The following is a 21188-nucleotide window of genomic DNA, read 5'->3' as shown; positions in this document are numbered from 1 at the left end:
CTGTTCACTTAAAATTCTATTGTGAACTGTGAATGGATAGAGGAAAATAAATTAAAGAGGATCAGTGACAGTCTGTTATAAAGACTTGTACCATATCTTTTCTTAAGTGTTGCATTAACTCCCAAATAGTACTGAAACACAGCTTGTTCGTATGACTGCTCGCATTCTGCTTCTTTCATTTGCCTTGCTGAAATGCTGCGAGCTTACAGGCCTACCAAACTTTGAAATGTACCCACTGAAATTAGATTCTGAGCAAATATTTCTCCTGGAGCAATTAATCATATTTCATATGGGGAAAAAAACTACAGCAGTGATTACAGTCATGTGTTTCACTTGCGTGAGATGTGACACATTTTCATCAAAATGTCTGGTATTGGCTCCTTTGCATAAAGGAAGAATAAAGACAATAATGGAAAACGGAATCTTATATCTGTAAAACATAGTTATGCTCTTAGTAATTGTAATGAAAAATGTTTTTGACAGTCTGCTCGAGCTGTTAAAGTCTTGAAGGAATGTATACGCTTGAAACCAGATGATGCAACTATTCCTCTCCTTGCTGCAAAGCTCTGTATGGGATCACTCCACTGGGTAGGCTTTGCCATTGTTTCCTTTTTTTTTTTTTTTTTTCAGCAAGAGCCAACATTAAAGTGCAACAAAATCTTGGAATAGAGATGTAGAAGGTACTTTTGCACAGTGATTACGTGCACCAGATAATCACTGAAAATAGATGTGAATCCCTGTTCATGTGGCTTTAAGATGTGGCTTTAAGACAGCAATGGTTATAAGAGTATCAAGATATGCTGTATGGATAATCATAAGACACACCTAAAGTGAATTAGAAATTAAAATGTTGTTGGCATACAGAGATTAAAATTTAACTGACTTATGTTTCTTCTATGCAAGAGGAAAATAACTATCTGGAGAAGTGAACGGGGCAAATCTCATAATTTTTTGAGATGCTCTACTGTTGATACTATGTTTGGAGATAGCTGCCGTTTATGAGTTCTGGGAAGGGGCGGTGTCCTTTTAAAAAGTGGTCTCTGTGTTTTAGATAGCCTTGAAATTAGTGTATCTGTATGAAAAACATTCATGTGATGGAAGATGTGGTGTTTCAAAAGACACATGTAACTTTAAGAACAATATTTCAGAAAGGATGAAAAGAAAAAAGGAAGGTCACAATCAGAAGCTGAGAAAATAGCATGAATTGACTCCAAATAGAGATTGCTGTATTTAGCATTTTTATCTACTAGCATAGGTTCAAATGTTTTTTTTATTGTTCCCCTTTCAAGACTATTGAATAGCTGTGAAATATGGTTTAGTGGTTTGCTGTAGCTACGGTAATGGGAGGACAGTTGAACTAGATGATCCTGTAGGTCCTTTCCAACCTCATGATTTTATGGTAACCTGGGTATGCAGTTAAGACCCTGGTCGTTTATGTGCTCATTTATGAGTCTGAATACATTTAGCATTACTGTATGTGATGCAGGGATCATGGTTTTTGTCAATGATTTTTGTTTTTTTGATAGTTCATAGAGTAAAGACTGTCAATGTATATGAAGTATGAAAATTGTAGATGACATACATAGAGCAGAAATGCCATTTTATTTCTTAAGAGGTGAAAATGCGGTGTCTGGGCATTATGTATTAAGTGTTTCTCTCAACCATAACAGTGAATGTTTCAACATTCTTAAATCTGCATTCTGTATTGTGGATTTAGGAAGAAAACTAGGTTTAATGAAAAGGAAAATAGCCCTTACAGTGACTGACTGAGATTGCGACATTCTTGATAAGCATAATAAACATGCTGTGCATTCTTCACCTTATGTAAGCTATAGCTACTTTTGGACTTACATGGATGTTTTATAATATTTTCAGTTGGAAGAAGCAGAAAGATTTGCCAAAACGGTTGTTGATCTTGGAGACAAAACATCTGAGTTCAAAGCAAAAGGATACTTGGCACTAGGACTGACTTACAGTCTGCAGGCTACTGATGGTAAGATAAGAATAAACACATCTGGAAATTCTCATGTTGCTTAAAGAAGGATACCTTGCTAAACTTCATGTTAAGCTTCTACGTGCAACCATTTTTCTCAGTCCTTGTCTTATCACTACTTTGGTAAGCATGTGGAATGTAAACCCTCGATCTTGCACGTCACTGATTAAATATGTCCTTTTCAGCATCTTTGCGAGGGATGCAAGAGGTCTTGCAGAGAAAGGCTCTTCTTGCATTTCAGAGGTGAGTGGCTGTTAATCTTTTCATTTCGTCCTGCTTATATAGGGAAAAGCTTCATTATATGTTAGAGAGGGACTTGTAAAGGACTATGGAATAAGGTTTTCACCTTTGGGAATTTGTCTTCATGAGTACAGAATGTATTTCTTTAACATTCACTTCATCATTTTCTGCCAGAAATATCTAAATTTATTCATAAGGATTTCCTTTTCTATCATTTGAAAGACACTTTTATGGTTCTCTAGTATGAAATATTTGCTCTAGTATAAAATATTTGCTTAAAGGAGTATTCTGTTCTGATCTAGAAGGGAAAAATGACATGATGCAAAGTTTTAAGTCATGGTTCAATGTGTATGTTTCTTGAAGAAGTAGTTGCAGATTAGATTATATAGCAGGTGTTTGAAAGTTATGCCTATAGAGGTAGAATGATCAAGGACCTTCTGCTGTGGATGAGAGGTGAAGTGCAAGTAGTAACCTAGGAAAAGTATTATTTTTCATGTGGAGATTTAATAGTGTATGTAATGACATTGCAAATGCACCCATCTTCGAAGTGCCTTACACAGAAGTAGTGCTAATGGATGTGACAATAGTTAATTATCAACAGTTTGAACTCTATAACTGATAAATGGATGAATAGCCTAGTTATAGAAGAAACAAATTGTGATGATATAACCAGAAGTGCTGCAACATGTGAATATGCCACTTACTAAATTCCGGTCTCTATAGCTGAACAAAAACCTACTGATTCCTTATTAACAATTTGGTTTCCATGACTTCTGAATGGTACCAGCTGAAATCTAAAAACATATCTAGCTTCTCTTTGGTTAACCACTATGTATCTTCTCTAGCTATTTAGGTTTAGTGTAATTTTCATTTTGTAGTGAAATGGATTTTTGAAATATTCTAATTAGAAAAAATTTGTGTGCGGGAAAGTTTTAGGAACGTGGTGATAAATAGCATCTGCTTTCTCTTTTCTTACATAGACTTTTAATTAAAGTATATTTTGGAGGTGTCAGTAATGCACAAGTTGTATGTTTTGAAAGCTACAGTGAGTTGTTGATGTTGCTGATATGAGTAGCTCATCACACACAATATTGAATAGAAAGATTTGCCTCTTGGAGAGAATGGAGTTTCTGCATCTTAAATATCCTACTTGTGTAATAAGGGACAATGTACATTTTGAGAGGTAGTAGCTTTGCGTATTCACATTTTCCCACTAGTTTTTATAGAAATACCAATAAATTTGCAATGCTGGAAATATGCTTCATTGTGTATCATGGTGTTGCTAATTGCTTGTGTTGATAATTCAGGTACAAGATGTTACTGAAAGTTTATTACTGCTCAGAATAAATTGTTCTCCACTTAGCAGAGTCATGCCCGCTTTCTCTCACGCTTCTTTGAATAAAGAGTATTTTTTTTTCGGGGGGTAGAAATTGAAATTCCACATTCATCTACTACACAGCTTACAAAACAAGCAATTGTACTGCATTCGGGATCAGTATTTTGATTTGTCAAAGTGTTGGTTTTGTTTATTTCATTCTTGTGATGTTGGTTTTCATTTGTTTTGTTTGTTTGCTTGCCTTTAATTGTTTATGTAAATGATGTATTCTGAAGAAATACAGGTTTCTACTGCAAGTGCTGGTTTTCAAGGCCATCAATTCACTGGCTGTTTAAGAAGGTTCTTTTTGCTATCTTTATGCACTGATGAGGGGGTGTTTGTTTCACTGACTTCCCTTGGAAGACTTTCAGTGCTTTTCCTGTGGCTGGTGTGAATTGAAGTGTCACAGAACTCACCAAATTTATGATAGATAGTAACAGCTTTATTCTATCACAAAGTGAAGCTTAGTGACTGAACTAGTACCCATCAAGATGCAGTCTCTCCTTTTCAGTGGTTTCATCTTGATTGATTCTTGAATTAAAAAAAAATAAAAAATCATAACAAAAGGAAATAGAAACAGCCACGGCTGGTTCTTTAAAGAAACATTCAATAAAATAAGAAGCAGCTCCCTAATAAGTTAAACTACATTGATATGTGTTGAACAGTTGCTAAACTAACAGTTATTTCTTTGGACTTGACAAGACAGGATTGCACAATTCAAAAGCAGAATGTTTCTGACTGTAATGTGTTGTAAAGGGTTTTGTTCTTTCCCTACAAAGGAGACTGACTAGATATTCTGAAGGTGGTTATTACGCATGCTAGTTCTACCTGAGCCTGCATTATCAGAATGCACTGAATATAAATGAAAAGCAGTTCCATTTGTGCTGCCCAGTGTTTACTACACATCGTTTTGGGGTACAGTCATCAATTGTTTTGTCTCTGTGTTAAAGCTCCCAGACTGCTTCCAATAAGAAAAACGAAAAAACTGTACCTGTGCTCAAACACAAATACCTTATTTTGTAGGGGAATGGTTGTGTATATGGTTGTGACCTATAGTTGGGGACAGGAGTTATTTATAAAACAATCATCAACATAGCTTTCTTCATCTGACCTTGAAATGCAGGTGCATGATGAACCATCCAACATAGGTTTCTTTACATTGCAGCATAGCAAAGTACTCGTCTATTTAGTATTACAAAAAAATCAAAGCCAGGAAGTAGCCAGCTTCCTAGGAAGCTTAGTATGCTGAAAGTGTCCTGGAACTTTGTGAGTTTAAAGAAATAAATCTCAGATTTACTTTACTGCTCTTGGTCTTCAAGTTCTGTGCTTTGGAACCATCCTGGTCAGGGTTAATGCAAATTATTGAGTAATTCTCATGTAGATTCTATCATTCTTGTATTTGAAAGCATGTCCACACAATACGTGTGCATCTAACCCGTATTAAGAGGAGAAAATATTTACAGTTTTGTTTCTTTGTTTTTTCAGGGCTCACAGTTTGTCTCCAACAGATCATCTGGCAGCATTTTACTTGGCACTGCAGCTTGCCATATCCAGACAGGTTAGTTCTCTTTTGAAAGCACAGTCTCTCATTATCACTTGAACTTTAAGACTTAGATCTACTGGTGGATACAAGAGAAGATTTTTTGTCAATAAAATCTTAGTTTTCTTTGTGCATATATGCCTGTGTGGATATATATTTATACATATAAATTATTTTTTTTAGAAATAAAAAAAAAAAAAGGGAAATATTCTCTCTCAACACCTTTGGTTATTTGTACTTCTCTGTCAACAGTTTATAGGCTGATGTTCTCTGGACTTCTACCACTGTATTTCCAGCCCTAGGAACAGAAATAAGCCATGTGAACTTCAGTTGTTTGTTTTTTTTCCAGACTTTATATTGCTGGGCGGAGAGCAAGAAAATTCAAATTTTTGCCCTGTCTATTATGTGTAAACTATGATTACAGATTATCAAGAGAATGAAACTATTGAATCTGGGTTTTAAGAATCTTATATAATGCCAGAGTCCGCAGTATCTGCTGTGATGTGTGTCTTTTCTGAATACTTGTAGGTTTGTGAACAAAATTTACAAAATGTGTTTAAGACAATAACTAGAAAGTCTTTTAAAGCTATGAAAAAGATCAGAGCTCAGTCTAATTTGAACAGCTCTTAAATGTAAGGGAGATAAGTGTTCTACCGGGTATCACGTCAGTTTGGATAATGGAAAATTGCTTTGTATATGACATAAGTCTTTCCTGTGTCAATTTTATTTTGGGTAGTAGTTATGTAAATGGTAGCTGACATGCTCTAGGTGACTGCTTTTCATTGCTAATGAGTAGCAGAGACGTTAAACAAAGTTAGAGTTAAATGGATTGCCCTGTTAATATTATGTACTGTTTTTCAGTAGCAAAATAGGACTGTATTTCTGAATTCCGAATTTCTGGTGTTGCTCAGTTAATTTTCCTGGTTTAACACTTTACTTACTTTTAGTAGAAACACAGGTAACACAGTAGATCACAAAATTCTGTGTGAAGGGAATTTACTGTGGCAGTTTAGCTGTATGTTTTAGTGTACTACAATTAAAATATTTTAAAATTATATAAAAATACAGTCAATATTTTAATATATATATATTTATCTGCAGGTTAACATTTTAAAGGACTGAAGTGCTTTTTCATTAAACTGCAACTTATTTTGCATAGTTAATATATTGTTTAATTTTTACAATACCTTTTTGAGCATTGAGTCTATTTTTAAACTTCTGATTGGAGTTCTGAAGGTGTCAGTAGAATTCTACGTGAACAGTATAAAGACATTAGGTGCAAGTAATTAAGTACTAAGCAATATTTCTAAGAGTTGTGCTTTCTTTTTCTGCTTTTTGTTGATTTTAATCAGATACCAGAAGCTTTGGGTTATGTTCGTCAGGCTCTGCAGCTACAAGGAGATGATGCCAACTCTCTTCATCTCCTTGCACTTTTGCTATCAGCTCAGAAACACTATCACGATGCTTTGAATATCATTGATATGGCCTTGAGTGAATATCCAGAAAATTTTATGTGAGTAAATGTTATATTTAATTTGTACACTTTCCTTTTTCAAGGCTTGCTTGTTTGTTTGTTTTTTAATATTCTTATGAATTTTGAGAGAGGATAGATTTGAAATTGTGCTATTTTTTACTCATTTTTCCCACAATATTGTTTCCCCTTGACTTGTACTACAGTAGCAAATATCCTGTTTCTTGATGTTGAATGCCTCCCTTCTGTTGTCTGTAGGAGGTATTGCTGCCTTTTTCTTTGTAACCAGAACCTCAGTCGATATCAGCTCTCCTCAGAAATTCTGAGGCCCCTCCCTCCCCCCTTTCTATGTAACTGCATTTTGTAGCCTTCTGGTGTTTCATATTTTCTTCTTTGTCGATTCGTGTATGAATTGACTGTGTTCTTGTCACGTGCTTCCACATGTTTCAGGATTTCAGAACTATCTGGCTATTCTTCTCCTAGTCCTTCCTGTACTTTGAGGGATCTCTGCCAGCAGATCCTAGTTTGAGAGGCAATTGAAGTATCAGCTATCTAATTTTATATCCTACCATTGTTAAAAACAAACATGATCAAAGCACTGAGTTCTGTCATCTTCTACCTGGTTTTGGTTCATCTTCTGCTACTTAGTGACAATATAAATTGCAATGAACAAGCTGCTATTTCTCTCAGAATCGGTAATGATTTAGAAGAAGTATTTCTGAAACTACAATTCTCTCTGTTTTAGTAAGAAAACAAAGGATCATTCAAAACATGCTTAAGGACTTTACAAGTGTGGTATGGTTAATGTTCCCCGTAGTTGTTTATAACTACATTTTGTGTCTAAGCCTGTTTGCCTGAGTTGTCTGATCTTTCTAAAGCTGTGATTTTTCTGTTAATGTAAGTATGTATGTGGATGATATGGGTTCCTAACAGTGGTTCTAAATTGTACTTGTGGAGTACAAACACAGTGGTAAAACAATGTACTACCTAAAAACCTACTGGTGCATTAGAGAAGAATATCTTTCTAATAGGCATTTCTGTCAAAATACAACAATTGCTGAAGAATCCAATATATATTTCTAGGCAGTCTTTTAGCATCTTCTCTTTAGTGCTGTCAGATTGATTCTGATTCCCAAGAAGTCAAGTTAATGACTGAGATTCTTTGTGTGCTCTCTGCAATTGATGCTGACAGCAGCCAGCCCCATCTGGTCAATGAGATAAATTTGGATTGACTTCTTCATGTAACTGGATTATTTTTGTAAAGATTTATCAGCACAACCTCAAGTTTCCAATCTGTTCTTGCACACAATATCTGGTGTCGTTGATGTAGTTGTCAATATGTATGTGTGTGTATATAAACATAAAAACTTAGTTTATTCTTGAGTCTGTTATCTTGGACTGCAACTTCTGTATAAGATACAATCTCATAGTACTTCCTAGCAAACTGAGAAGTGATCCTCTTGTGTGGATCTGAGGCTTGCTCATTGTTAGTTAAACTTTTGATTATTTCCTGTTGATATTCATTGGCTTTTGTAAAAATGTCAAATACTGTCATGCTTTGCCTTTTGTCATTGAGTCATGTGTGAATCCCTGCAAAATGCAAGGCTTTTCTTGGTATTCTTTGTTTTTAGTCAGTATCTGTTACAATTTTACATAAAACTGTGATACTTTTATAGTGTAATGAATCACTGTACTTCAAAAACACTGAAGTAAAACATCATAAGGCTTGTGTTTTATATTTCTTCTTCTTTACTGTTATTTTTATCCACATACCTCTGCATGGTCTACTTGCTTTGTTTCACTGAGTGTTCCTCTGCCCTCCTCACAGCTGTATGTTCTTCTATTTCGATCTTTTTGGTGAAAAGAATCTAAATTTTCAGAAGCTCATTAATGCTCTCTATTTGTAAAATGCTACAGGTTGCAAGGAAGCAATAGAACACACTGTGAGTCATACTGATAAATAGATATTTTAAAGCACTTTTCTGTTGTGATAACTTAATAAATGTGTTATCTGTCAGTTTTTAACCTTCTAGAGCTGGTATTCTCAGAACTGTTTCATGTTCAGTATTTGAAGAATACCGTTGATATACCATCATATCTTAAATTGTTAACTTTCCTGTACTGTAGAACTCGAAAGTTGCTAAACAAACATAGCCTGATTAGATAATAATCTGGCTCCATTCATCTTTAGGTCAGTAAACAGAAAGAAATTTCATAGAGCCAAAGAATTCTACCCCATCTTAATGTAAGGGAGTGGAAGGAATTAAAAAACGTCATGCTATGCTGTTAACAGCAATATGTGGATTTATTTTTTTGAAAGAGAGTTAAGTATTCTTCCTTTGTCCACCATATTGTCAGCATAAATATGCAGTCTGCTCTGAGACCTTGAGGAGTAAGGGAACAAGCTGTTGGGAAAAAGGTAATAAATCTGTAAAAGTGAAATAGGTATGCAGTAGTGTTTTCCAGAGATAGTCAAATACAAGATATTTGCTGAATGACTCTAGTGCTGTGAACAAGTCTGAGTACCTTGCTCTGATGAGATGGGTAAGAGTAAGGCACCAGTACTAGAAAATCCAAATAGTTGATCTCAGTTAGGTCCAAAGGCATTTGAATTCATTAGAAGTTACACTGTTTTTCCTGTATTTTATTAGACAACTTGTCCTTGTAGTAGAAATGAGGTGTTCAGTTCTCCATCATCTTGGCAGGATTAATACCCACAGGTGATGCTGAGTTCTAGTCTTCAGTTGCTAAGAGGTTTCTGGCTTTTTATAAGTGAACACTGTTCCATAATGAGCTTTTATATCTCATGCGCAGGTCTATGTTGAGGAGCCTTATTTGTGACCTCCTTTCTATGACACTTGTCTTTTTATCCTTGTTCTAAAGATCCTAAATCTTAGTGCTGTTGTTTTGGGTTTTTTTTTTGAGTAGTATGAACTCTTGAAATAACACTTGTCTGTCCTACCTTGTGGTATGTCAAAAGTAGTTTTTCAATAAAGAAAGACAGAGCTAAGTGACACATTTATGATACTGTTTTCTTTATCCTAGCTTTCTAAGGTTCTCTGTCATTATTTCAAGTGTTGATGCAGCTAAAGATAACTATTGTGCCTGAAATTAGTGTAACGAAGCAAATTAAATATTGAATATTAATTGGTAATTTTATGCTGAAAATTGAGATAACAGCTGACAAGCTTTTGAAGTAGGAGAAGTAGGGAACAGCAGATGGGTTATTTGAGGAGTGTAAGCATGTTTTTTTAATGTTAAGTACACTCAAAAAGGAAAGACATATGGTAACAGGTTTGAAGACAGCTAAAGGCTCAGTTCACAGTTTAAACATTTACATTTGTGGAAGTGTGATGGACTATTTTTTTTCTTCCAAGAATCTTTCATAGAAGCATCAAGGCAGTGTCTCATTCCTCTCTAAAAAGTATTAAATCCTTTCATTCCTGACACTCCAGGACTCCTGAGCTACAGTAAATATCGCAGAATTGCTAATCATTGATTTGCAAATTCCTTCTTGTCCAAGTAGGCATAACGTAAGAGCTACTGGTACGTGGAGTGTATGATGCTGCACTCATAGATGTTTTATGGGACAGGGATGTATTTATCCATTAGAGGGAATAGGTGACACCAGTCTGTTTTGCCAAGGTTGGGAAGAGTTGCACTGTTATGTCTGGTGTTGGAAGAGCTGGCACCTTTTTTTTTCTTGATAAGTAGAGCACTGGGAATTCTTTGAGAAAAGCGCAGTAATATATGAATGGACAAGGCCTTACCAAAGTCCTGTCTCTGGGGAGGCTGTGTGCATCCTTGTCAACTCTTTGACAGGAAGTTTTTTCAGATCCATTTCATCTTAGTCTTTTCTGTCTTGGGCATAAGTTTGTTCTCAGGAATGGTATTTCTGTAAGTCCTGAAGTTTGTAGTTGTTAGTAATGAATAGAATAACATAGTTTATTTAGAAGGGACCTTACAAACGTCATCTGTTCCAACTGCCTGATCACTTCAGGGATAACCACACATTCAAGCATATTAATAAGGTCATTATTCAAATGCCTCTTGAATACTGAAAGTCATGAGGCATTAGCCACCTCACTTTGGAAGTCTGTACCAGTGTCTGGCCACCCTCACAGTAAAGAACTGTTTCCAAATATCCAGTCTGAGCCTCACCTTGCAGCTCTTTGCTGTTCCCATCCTGCCATTGATTCCCAGGCACAGAGCCTCCTACCCTCTTCTACTTTCCCTGCAGGGAGCAGTGAGACTGCCCTTTATCCTCTTCTCCAGACTGGACAGCCTATTGTCCTCAGCTCATTATCAAAGGACATGCCTCCTGCCCTTTCAGCAGTTTTGTTGCCCTCCCTTGCAGGCTTCCCAGGACCTTATCAACCTTTTTTGTGTTGTGGAGCCCAGAACTGCATAAAATACTCAAGGTGAGACTGCATCAGCACTAAGTATAGTGAGAGAATCACTTATTTTACTGAAAGACAGCATCAGTGCTTCTGTTTTTTCTTTCCATACTGTGTATGTTTGTTTGTTTGTTGATTATTTTGTGTGCTTTATATTAGCTGTTGTTATTTGCTTTTACAGAATGGTCCACTAAACAAGGCACTGTTGATAGGTAGATATTCTTTTATGTAACAAATTGGTCATTAGCCTCAGGGTTTTATCCCTGACTTTTCTATTTGCTTGGCATGGCTAGGCTGTAGATACCCCTCTGAATCTTGATTGAAGGAGTCCCATTTTGGGTTATGAGCTAGCTGCCGCAGGCTGTTGAAGACTGGAAACCAGAAAGTTTTCAAGTATAAGTAATTTGTTCTGGCTTTAGTCAGAAACTATCTTCATTATAGTTTACGGATTTGCATTTTTATAAGGACATTGTGTTCCTAAGATGGAATACAGCATGTATAAACTCCACCGAACATCGCAGAATTGACTGCTGCTTCTGTCTGCTGAGGAACAGTGCTGCTACACTGTGAATTAATAAATGGGGAAACATAGTTGAAAGAGTGTGATGGAAGCCGTACTACAATAAAATATGAGGCATTACTTTTGTAGTGCTTCTCATGAGGTGTTTTTAGAACAGTTAAACGTATTTCTCCATCTCTTCTACAGTCTATCCAAAGCAAACTGAGGAAACGTTCTGTTCTACAATTTCATTTGTAATGTTAGGAGAACTGATTTCCATCTTCAGTGTTCCATTAATCTGCACTGCTTTGATATGTACTAGTTTTTTGTGGAAACATTGTCCTCTAGATGAACTGTTCTTTCCCTGCATGGTGCTTGTCCCATCTGTATTTGTACATAGAAATTGTACCTCTTTTGTTTTGGTAGACTAACTACATTAAATATTTTTCATGCTCTGCAGTCTCCAGTCAGCTGATAACCCTCACAGCCTTTTTCTGCAGCTGCTCCAATTCAAAATTTTGTGTGTGTAACTGTTATAATGAGAATTATTATAGTGTTCCAGATGTGGCCTCACAAGGGTATTGTAGAAAGGCAGTTTCTTTCTGTTTCTGCTTCAACTATTGCATTCCAAAATTACATCTGCCCTCTTGACTCTAGACTCACCTTGATGAAGCTGGCTGTTAGGCAGCTCTGGTTTGGAGTAACTGTTATGTAGACTGTTTTCTGCAGTCTGTCTTCACTGAATGTGTATGATGATGTATTTTGTAATTTCAATGTCTTATTTCGTCTTTATGTATAATTCTATATGTGATTAAAATTGTAATTATCTGTCCATTTTCTCTTGAAAGATGCTACACAGCAATATAGTTGCTGTTCTTCAATCATTATACTCATAGATGTGATATTTTCAGGCAGTAAAAATGTTAAAGAAATCTTCTCTATTATTTCTACAATACTGGAAAAGGGTCTGATTTTGAATGCATTAGTTTTCTTCTTGTTTAAAGTGTTTCCATTCCCCACTTGTCTTTGTTTTTGCTTCAGAGATGACAAAAGTAAGGATTATGGTGGTAAGGGGTTCATTCCTGAATTATTTTTTTTCCAAACTACTTAAGTACAAAAAAGCTTTTAAGGACTAATTTGTTATTGTTTAATATCCCTAGTCTAGCTTTTACTTCTACAGTGTACCAAAGATGTAGTTTTCTGTACTGATTTTTCTCTTCCCTGTGTGGCTCCCACTGTTCTTTATAGAATCTATAGGTTTTTGGTTTCTTGCTTGCACAGTTTTATTGATGGTTGATTTCTCAAACATTGGGTTTTACCCCTTCAACTTGAGATGCAAATCCTTAAGTGTTGTAACACTTTTCTGTTCAAGTCCAGACTTCTCTGTATCATAGATATCTTTGCTAACCTTTGCTATTGCATTATTTCAGCATATCCTGTTAATATTCAAAGATCTAGTTACAAACCCACTTGGGATTTATCACTCTTTGCTTAAAGAAAAATCCAGTAATGTATGGATTAGCTTATGAGCAGCTGTTTTATAATGTCCTCATTAGCTAGTGAGATCAGTCTTGAAGTAATGGAGTCATTTTCTGCTTCAGTAACTATTTAATAAATTGATCAGCAATTAGCTTCAAGAATAATAAAGCCTTTCCAATTAAGTGTTTGATTTCTTCTCCATTTTGTCTGGATAATTATTCTCCTAAAATGATGCAGCTCTATTTTTATCTAATGTGAAAGATCTACATCCATATCAAACAGTGGTACCAAAACTAATGTCTTCCTAGTCACATATCAACACATAAGTTGATAAGTGCTAAGACAACAGAACCTGGCCTGTTTTACCTACTTGTCTTTCCCAAAGGGTTTAACCCAAGCAGATTTTTCTTCTTGTCTGTTTATTCCAGTTTCACATATTGCTGGCAGATACTGTTCCACACTACACAAATATCGTCTATTCCTCACTATTTGCATTCTTAGCCACAAGGGCTGTTCCACCATGAGTTTTGTTTTCTGCTCTGTGTGACACTAATTTAAACATTAGGCACTTACAAACAGACAGAGCTAAATGATTTGATATTCTTATAAAATGTGCAGATTGATTTTCATCATCCTACCTCTCAATTTTGACAGCATATTAAAACATATGTGAAAATTATTAGAATTATTCCTTTTGAAGCTTTTAACTCTGCAATCAGAGTGTCAGTAAAGCAGGCTGTGTTCTAGAGGAGTTGTTTCCACAGATGCTCTAAGTTACCTTTCAAGAAAATCCTTTTTCAGATGATGTACCTCATGGCTTCCTGATAATCCTTATCCCTGAGCTGCTTGTTCATCTCGCTATTGACTCATTTCTCCAGTAATGTTTATGGAGAACTCCGGAGAATTAGGCTAGAGAGACCAGATCATCTCACAGTATTGCTCCTGCCCTTTGGTTTCTTCCTTTTTCATTTCTTCCTTAGCCAATCTATTAAGTAAAACTTTAGTTGATATGTTTTCATTTTTCTCTTGAAAAATGTCTTGAAAAACTCATTTGATTTTGTAAAAATGTCTTTGTTATTCTTTGATTTATACTCAAAATATTTCACAGTTATAGAGGAGTTGCTCTTTTTGGTTTTATAAATGCAGGCATTATTGTTCAAAAGATTATTTTTGCTTTAGCATGTGGATAATCCCACACTAATGTACTTCACACACACATGCACGTATGTTTAGCATATCTTGCTGTTAGATGCTATTGTCTAGCCTTTCATAGAACTATGAGTGTTTCCCCATCATACATTGTCTTGTTTCTAAAACGACTTGTAAATTCAGTGCAAGTGAACATACTGTTTTCCATTTCCAACATAAAATGCTTCAAAGTTACTGGGAAGAAAAAAAAAAAAAAAAAAAAGAAAGAAAAAGTAAAACCACATACACAAAAACCTTTTTTACACTCTGAATAAAAATACTATTAAAAACACTTCTTTGTTTTTAAGTACAGAGAAATGGGAATCATTGCATGAAATACATTGCTGTTATTTTTGGATGTGGTTTGGTTTTGGGGAGGGGGATGTTAGGGGTAGGACAGATGTAGCAGTATGGGGGGCAGAGGTTGTTGCTTGTCTTTTTTTTCCTTCCTTTCTGGGTAAAATGGTGGACAGACCTGGACATTTTTTCTTCCAGTTATGTTGGTACAGTTGAAGTAATATCTACAAATGAGCATTCTGTCAAATGTAATATGACTTTAAATGATCTACGTAGGACCCCATATACTAAAATCTGATTTACTTATAAGGGGAAAGCGTAAGTGATTGCTCTGTAACATCAGATGAGCCTCTGTATGGCCTTACTACACTTGCTTATCCACGGGCTCTCATTCCCTTAACGCAATAGACTGTATTCCCTTTTCTTCTCAGTCCCAGCAATACACACATTGTAGAACTGATTTTAGATTCATATGCTACATATTTACTGCAAAAGTCATTCAGTGCAACACTGTAGCTTTAGCTACTGTGTGTGCCGAAGAACTCACTATCATTTTTTGTTCTTGAGAAAACCCTGTCAGTTTGCAGTTGCTATTAGCAGCCTCCAAGTTTGTATTTGGGATAAGAAAGTTCTTAGCTTTCGCACATGCCCACCCTTCTCAGTCTACCCACACAAACCATATGACCAATCAAATACATTTTTCACTTAGGATGATTGAGGTTGTACTGGAATAAAATGCCGAAGTACACCTGGGTTTAAAAATGGAAAATAGGCTAGCGGTTTTATTTCTATCTTCTCCTCCTGCTTTGTGCTCTTTAATCTTGCAAAATACTAAAACCTGCTTTTACATTAGTGTTTTTCTAGTATATTATCTGTTCCCAGATGTTGTGACATCTATAAATGTGCATATAGATTCACTGGCAGCTATACTGTCCTGTTGCATTTGTATTCTTTAGTTATCTAGAAAAGTGTTATTCCAAGTTTATCTGTGTGAAAAGCCTTCTACTGATACCTTAATATGTGGCATTTAAAAGGAATATGCAGTTGTCATTTTATGAGGTTATGCACGCTTTCTTTGTTTTCTTAAGGAGCATTAACTTTGAAATCAGAATTAATTTATAGTGGCTTCCAGCATATGCTTGTTCTCTTCAAAATACAAAATACTGTTTTGAATGATCCAGCTAATTCCTTAAGCAAATATCATCTTGTTTAACTTAAAGAAAAATACTAAAAAAATTTAAATCCTGTAAGCTTTGTTTCTTGTAAAAAGTACTACTATTTTGAAGATATCATTTACTATTTGACATTACTGCAATTACTTCATAAAACAAAGATTTAAATTAGCACCATCTGAAGTTATGTTATTACCCCATTGTGGCCTGAGATTGCATATCTTTAAAGAAGTTTTGCTTGAATCTCTTTTCTTTCTCTTAATTCTTTTTCCTTTTTCTCTAGATTACTGTTTACAAAAGTCAAATTGGAATCCCTGTGCAGAGGCCCAGATGAAGCACTCCTTACCTGTAAACACATGCTCCAGATTTGGAAATCCTGCTATAATCTCACTAACCCGAGGTAAGGTGCTGTAGAATTCTAGACTGTGCAATATTAGACAGGGCAATACTGGGTCAGCAGTCCTGCTTTTACTTGTTCTGATATTGTGAATGAGCAAACTTACCTTGAGGGGAACTGGAAGTGCTAAGACACTAAGACACTGCTAAGACCTGATGGATAGGCAGGAGCCACCTGGACTTCTCTGAAGTAATGTGCACCAAAGCTAATATGCTGTGCTATGATGGGTGTGGATTGCAGAAAGGGCAGAACTTCATTACATTCTCTGTGATGTCGCTCTATGTGCTGGCGTTGTCTTGTTTTTCTTGCTGATCTGAACTGTAGAACCTTTTATATCAGCTAGTGAAGAGAATGCTTGAGTAGAAATTTAGTAGAAATTAAAGAACTTTTTCTGAATAGGATGGAAGAGGGCTAAACATTAATTAAGATTAAAGAAGGAATGGAGATCACATGGATAAAGATAGCATGCTTGGGAAGTCATCATGGCTTTTTTTTTGTTAAAGAGAAGTGTGGCTTATGAACCTATTACAGTTCTTCAAATGCCTTAGCGAGTATTTGGATAAGTTGATAAGAGTCCTCTGAGTTTCCAAACAGCTTCAGTCCTTTGCCACACACACCTGTGATCACCTGTGAAATACACAGGGAAACCACTGATTTAATTTTGCAGAAAGAAGTTTGGAGGGGTATGGGGGAAAAAGCATTAGAAGCCCCCACCTGGGTCAGTCACAGCTCATTCATATAGGCTGATGCAGCACTATAGAGCAGGATTCAGAGTTGATAGAAAGCAAGTATGTCAGAACTTCTTCTAAGCTAATTGATGGTGGAGGACAGCAGACTACTTTGTGCCTGATAGTTTCTACTGCTCTTTTTATCTTAATGCTTAAGACTGTCTTGAAGTTCTGACATTCTGGTGACAGAGATTAAAATCAAATTGATAATGAAAAGGACCACAGATAAGGTTCACAATGAGTTTCACGATTAATACACTGAGTTATACCAAGCAGTGCAGATGCCAAAATGCATCCTTTATTTGGATGGTCCATGTGAAATTTAAGGCACAAATGCTCTCATGTTTTGCCACAGTGATCCAAATCTGTCTGCCTAGGAAGAAAAAAAAGTCACTCTGACCTGAAATGTGATAAGCTCTTTTCATTCAGCTACACTACAGATAATGCAGGAGTGTGGGGTCAAGTCCATATTTTCCTACCTCAATTTTTAACATACACTTCATTTTGTTGAAAAATACTGCTGGACAATGACTTTCCACTGAAAATAATAGAAGCCTTTTATTGTAGTTCTTTAGGATAATTAAAAATAAGTCTTTTAATCTTTACTGTTCTCTTTGTCGTTTCTTCTCTTAATCTAAAACCATTTTAGAATGTTTATTTTCAGGTATTTAAAAATACTTCAAGCTCATGTGAAACATGCTTTTTTGTTCTGATTTAGACTCAGAACTAGTTTTTGTGTTTAATCTTCCCAGTAAGATAAGAACTCACCTTTCTGTTAAGCTGATTGATTGCAAGTATTTCTTCTTGCAGGTATATTTTGTGGTGTAAACTTGGGTTCACGGTCCTCAACAATCTTCTACTACTAGCACAGTGTACATGCCAACTGCAGCATTTTGTCTTATCTCTGTTCAGCTAACTTAGAACAATTTTACTTGTCTTTATTCAGCATATGCACCTTTCTCTTATTAAATAGTTTAATAAGACATACAAAATCATTTTGTGATATGAGACTTGGAATGTGTATGAAATAAAGTTTACATCAGCCATGCACTCCTTGAAAAGTCGAATTATTTTCTAGTACTTAGTTTGCCTTAAGAAAACAGAACAAACCACAGTGTCAGTAAAATGCTTTGAAGATATTTATGTTAAGCTTCACTTTCCTTGTCAGCAACATTTAACATGTCATTGCTTGTAGACTGAGGAAGTAATTAATACAGAAAATATGCAACTACTGGTATAACAACTAAAGCTGATAGTATGTATCCTAGAAAGTCCCCTTGTGTTTCCTGTGGATTTCTATCATGGCATCATTGGTCTTGCAATAATCTTAGTATAGTGCAAAGTTTTATTTATATCATTTTAATAACAGCTGTACAAAGAAAGGCAGTTGTCACATTGGTTTTTTAAGCATGCAACTATTAAGAGTTGCTGGAAGGTTTCTGGCCTTTCAGTTCAAATTTTGATTAAAAAATTAGGGCAACTGTAAAGATGTATTAAATTCCAGTCTCACAATTTAGATGGGAGTTCACTGTAGGGGTTTTTTTCGGTTTTGTGGGGTGTAAGAATCAGATAAAACTTTGTGCTTTGCTAATTTAATCTGACAACCCAACTGTTTTAAAGTTCATTATTTTTAAGTTTGTGGAATACTTCTGAAAAACAAAAGTCACTTGTTAAAAGTCTTAGTTGACAGGAAGTAGTACTAACTTTGGGTCCTAAAAACAGAATAACTACATTAGCCATTAATTCTCCAGCCTCTGTTTTTCTGCTGAATCTTTAATCACATTTCTGGGACCAATCATTTTTCCAGCAAGTCTATCAACAAGAAGCCTGAGGGGCAGATAGTGAGTTTCAGCTGAAGTGGAAACTGAGTGCATTTGTGCACAAGAGCTAACAGGGAAATCCTGTGGAAAGTGCTTAGGCATCTGATCTATTGTTAAGTGTTCAAAACATTCTGACTCCACAATTAGAATCCAGCTCACCATTAGATAGCTAACATACACATTCAAAAGCAAAACAGGACACAAACATCACACCACTTAAATCTCTAGAGATAAAAGTGCTGCCTTTTTATATGAAATACAGTTATAATGTTTTTATAACACCTTTACTTAAAATTAGATGTCCTGAGTTCAGTGTTTCTCTTTAGTATGGGATAAGTGTATATTTTCAAACATACATCTGTAGTCTTGGGCTGCTGAAACAGCAGTATCATATCTTACAGAATAGCTTAAGGCATAATAAAGCCTTTTTTAAAGCTGCTAGTTATAAATCAAGTTAAGTCTGTATTTGCTTCTTGGTTGTACTAATTATGACAACAGAGATGCTGAAGCAAGTATGGATTCAATTTTGCTCAGTTTAATTCTGTCCTTGTTCATCTGGCTTAATGTACTGTGAGTGGTTAGAGATGCTCGGTACTAAATTTGTTCATAGCAAGAACCTTTATAGCAAGAACCTTTGTGGGAGGAGGGCAGCATGCAACTTGTATATCAGTATATAAGTTTATATTTTAATAGCTCACAGTTTTTATACTTCATTACAGTGATTCTGGACGTGGGAGCAGCCTGTTAGACAGAGCTATTGCCGATAGACGACAGCTTAATACAATTACATTACCAGATTTCAGTGATCCTGAAACAGGTAAGAGCTGCATTTGAGCAATAGGATGAATAAAATGGACATCCCATAACTAGACTTTTTGATTAGTTGTTTGATTTGTAAAATTATATCATGTATTGTGAGAATGTTTTCGTGGTCGTGTAAGTCAAAAAAAAAACATTTTGCAATACAGTTCTTTTTTATTTATGAAGTATTTTTTATAGTATGTTCACTGTAAATAACAATTTCTGTGGTCTGGATCTTGCTGAACTCGGTGGTATATATTTTTTTTTTTTTGTAAAAGTTGAAAATGAATATGCTTTATTAGGCTATTTTCCAAAGTCCTATTCTTTTCTGTCTGTTAAGTATTTGTCACATATTTTCTTTTCTAAGAAAGCATATCACAGAAATTTAAGGAAACTAGATCTCGAGAAAATAGAATACGTGACTAATGGAATTTGTTAAGATCTCCAATAGATCCATAGGTGGATTACTTTAGCCGTAGCTTTAAAATTATATATATTAATTATTAATCATATGTACTACAAAATTGTACTTCACAATTGCACTGCATAAAATGGATGATTGTTGCATAGCAGTAAATATTAACAATATATAAGTTGTATGTTTTATTAATGTATTAAATTTTTACAAGGCAAATTGATATGCCTCAAAAGTAATTTGAATAAAAACAGATGAGCCATGCATCCTGTGAAAGAACACAGATATAATTAATGTGATGACACTCAATGCAAAAACCTTTAGAGTGCATTATCTGCATTCTAAGCATCTTTTTCTGCCCCCCTCCCCCCCTTTTTGGGTTTTATCTCCAAATTTTCTTGCCTTTCTTGGCATCCTTCAGATATCAATTTCTGTTTAATCATACTTCAATACAAACAGCTTACGAGGATGTTTGTCAACCTGACACATAAACTACGATGCACTGAAATGTATTGTATATCTTTGCTTAATATTGGAATTGTGCAGTAGAGAAAAATCCACTTGAGATATTTTGTGTCTGATAGTTGAAGTTGGGTCTAATGTTTACTAGAAGAAAGAGTTCTGTGTTTGCTGTAATGGCAAGCAGTCTCAATTATAAAGATCAAATCACCCGGTTTAAAGGAACTGTAATATCACGTGTTCTGAAGCATGGCACAGTTCGTCCTCTTTGCTCCTACAGTAGAATTTTTTTGTGTTCTTGTATTTACAATGTAAAAGAAAACAGCATGAAATCTGGTAGTGATCATTCTGTGTTGCAGTCCAGCTCACTGTTTTGTTTGAAGGAGCTAACTGGACTTTGAGGGTTCCATGTATGTATTTTAAGGTTTCAGACAGATAATTTATTCTGTGCCTTCCAAAAAACGGGGACTGATTATTATTTTTTTGTATGTTTTCCATGGGGACACAGAATTGTTCACTCTTCAGAATGACCTATTTCATATATACAGCACTGCAGAGTAGTTGATGTCTTTTATAAACTTCATATTCTTCAGAGCTTTTAAGTATAGATCAACATTCATCCAAAACTGTGAGCTTCTCAAGAACTTTCCCCAGATTTTTCCTGAAGATCCAGTTTGCCATTGGGTCCTGAATCTTAACTGTGATGTTAGAGTTTCTGTCTACTATCAAAGAGGACAAGATAGGAAATTAAAAAGATGGGGTCCTTTTTTGTCTTTTATTGTTTTTTTAAAATATTTTTCTATTTGTTTTGGTTTTGAGCTTTTAATTTTAGCAGAAGCCACCTCGTTACAGAGCACATACTCAAGTTCTGGTAAGGACTGGGGCTTTGTCTCTGCACATTAGTGTCAACGTAAAAA

General features: G+C 35.4%; 1 protein-coding gene across 4 annotated transcripts in view; it reads left to right on the top strand.

Annotated features, from left to right (window-relative positions):
- Positions 1–21188, top strand: part of TTC7B (tetratricopeptide repeat domain 7B) — a 108927-nt gene that overhangs the window by 49842 nt on the left and 37897 nt on the right. For all 4 annotated transcript variants that reach the window (XM_015865358.3, XM_015865357.3, XM_015865356.3 and 1 more), the window contains exons 11-17: positions 484–588; positions 1876–1993; positions 2179–2236; positions 5094–5166; positions 6501–6661; positions 15935–16051; positions 19316–19413. In XM_015865358.3, the coding sequence (XP_015720844.1) occupies positions 484–588; positions 1876–1993; positions 2179–2236; positions 5094–5166; positions 6501–6661; positions 15935–16051; positions 19316–19413 (730 nt within the window). The remainder of the gene's footprint in view (positions 1–483; positions 589–1875; positions 1994–2178; positions 2237–5093; positions 5167–6500; positions 6662–15934; positions 16052–19315; positions 19414–21188) is intronic.

This window comes from Coturnix japonica, chromosome 5, assembly GCF_054131305.1.
Source record: "Coturnix japonica strain WE chromosome 5, WE-NBRP24, whole genome shotgun sequence".
NCBI lineage: Eukaryota > Metazoa > Chordata > Aves > Galliformes > Phasianidae > Coturnix > Coturnix japonica.
Note: the sequence above shows the minus strand (reverse complement) of the source record. Positions and strands in the feature narration are given on the sequence as shown.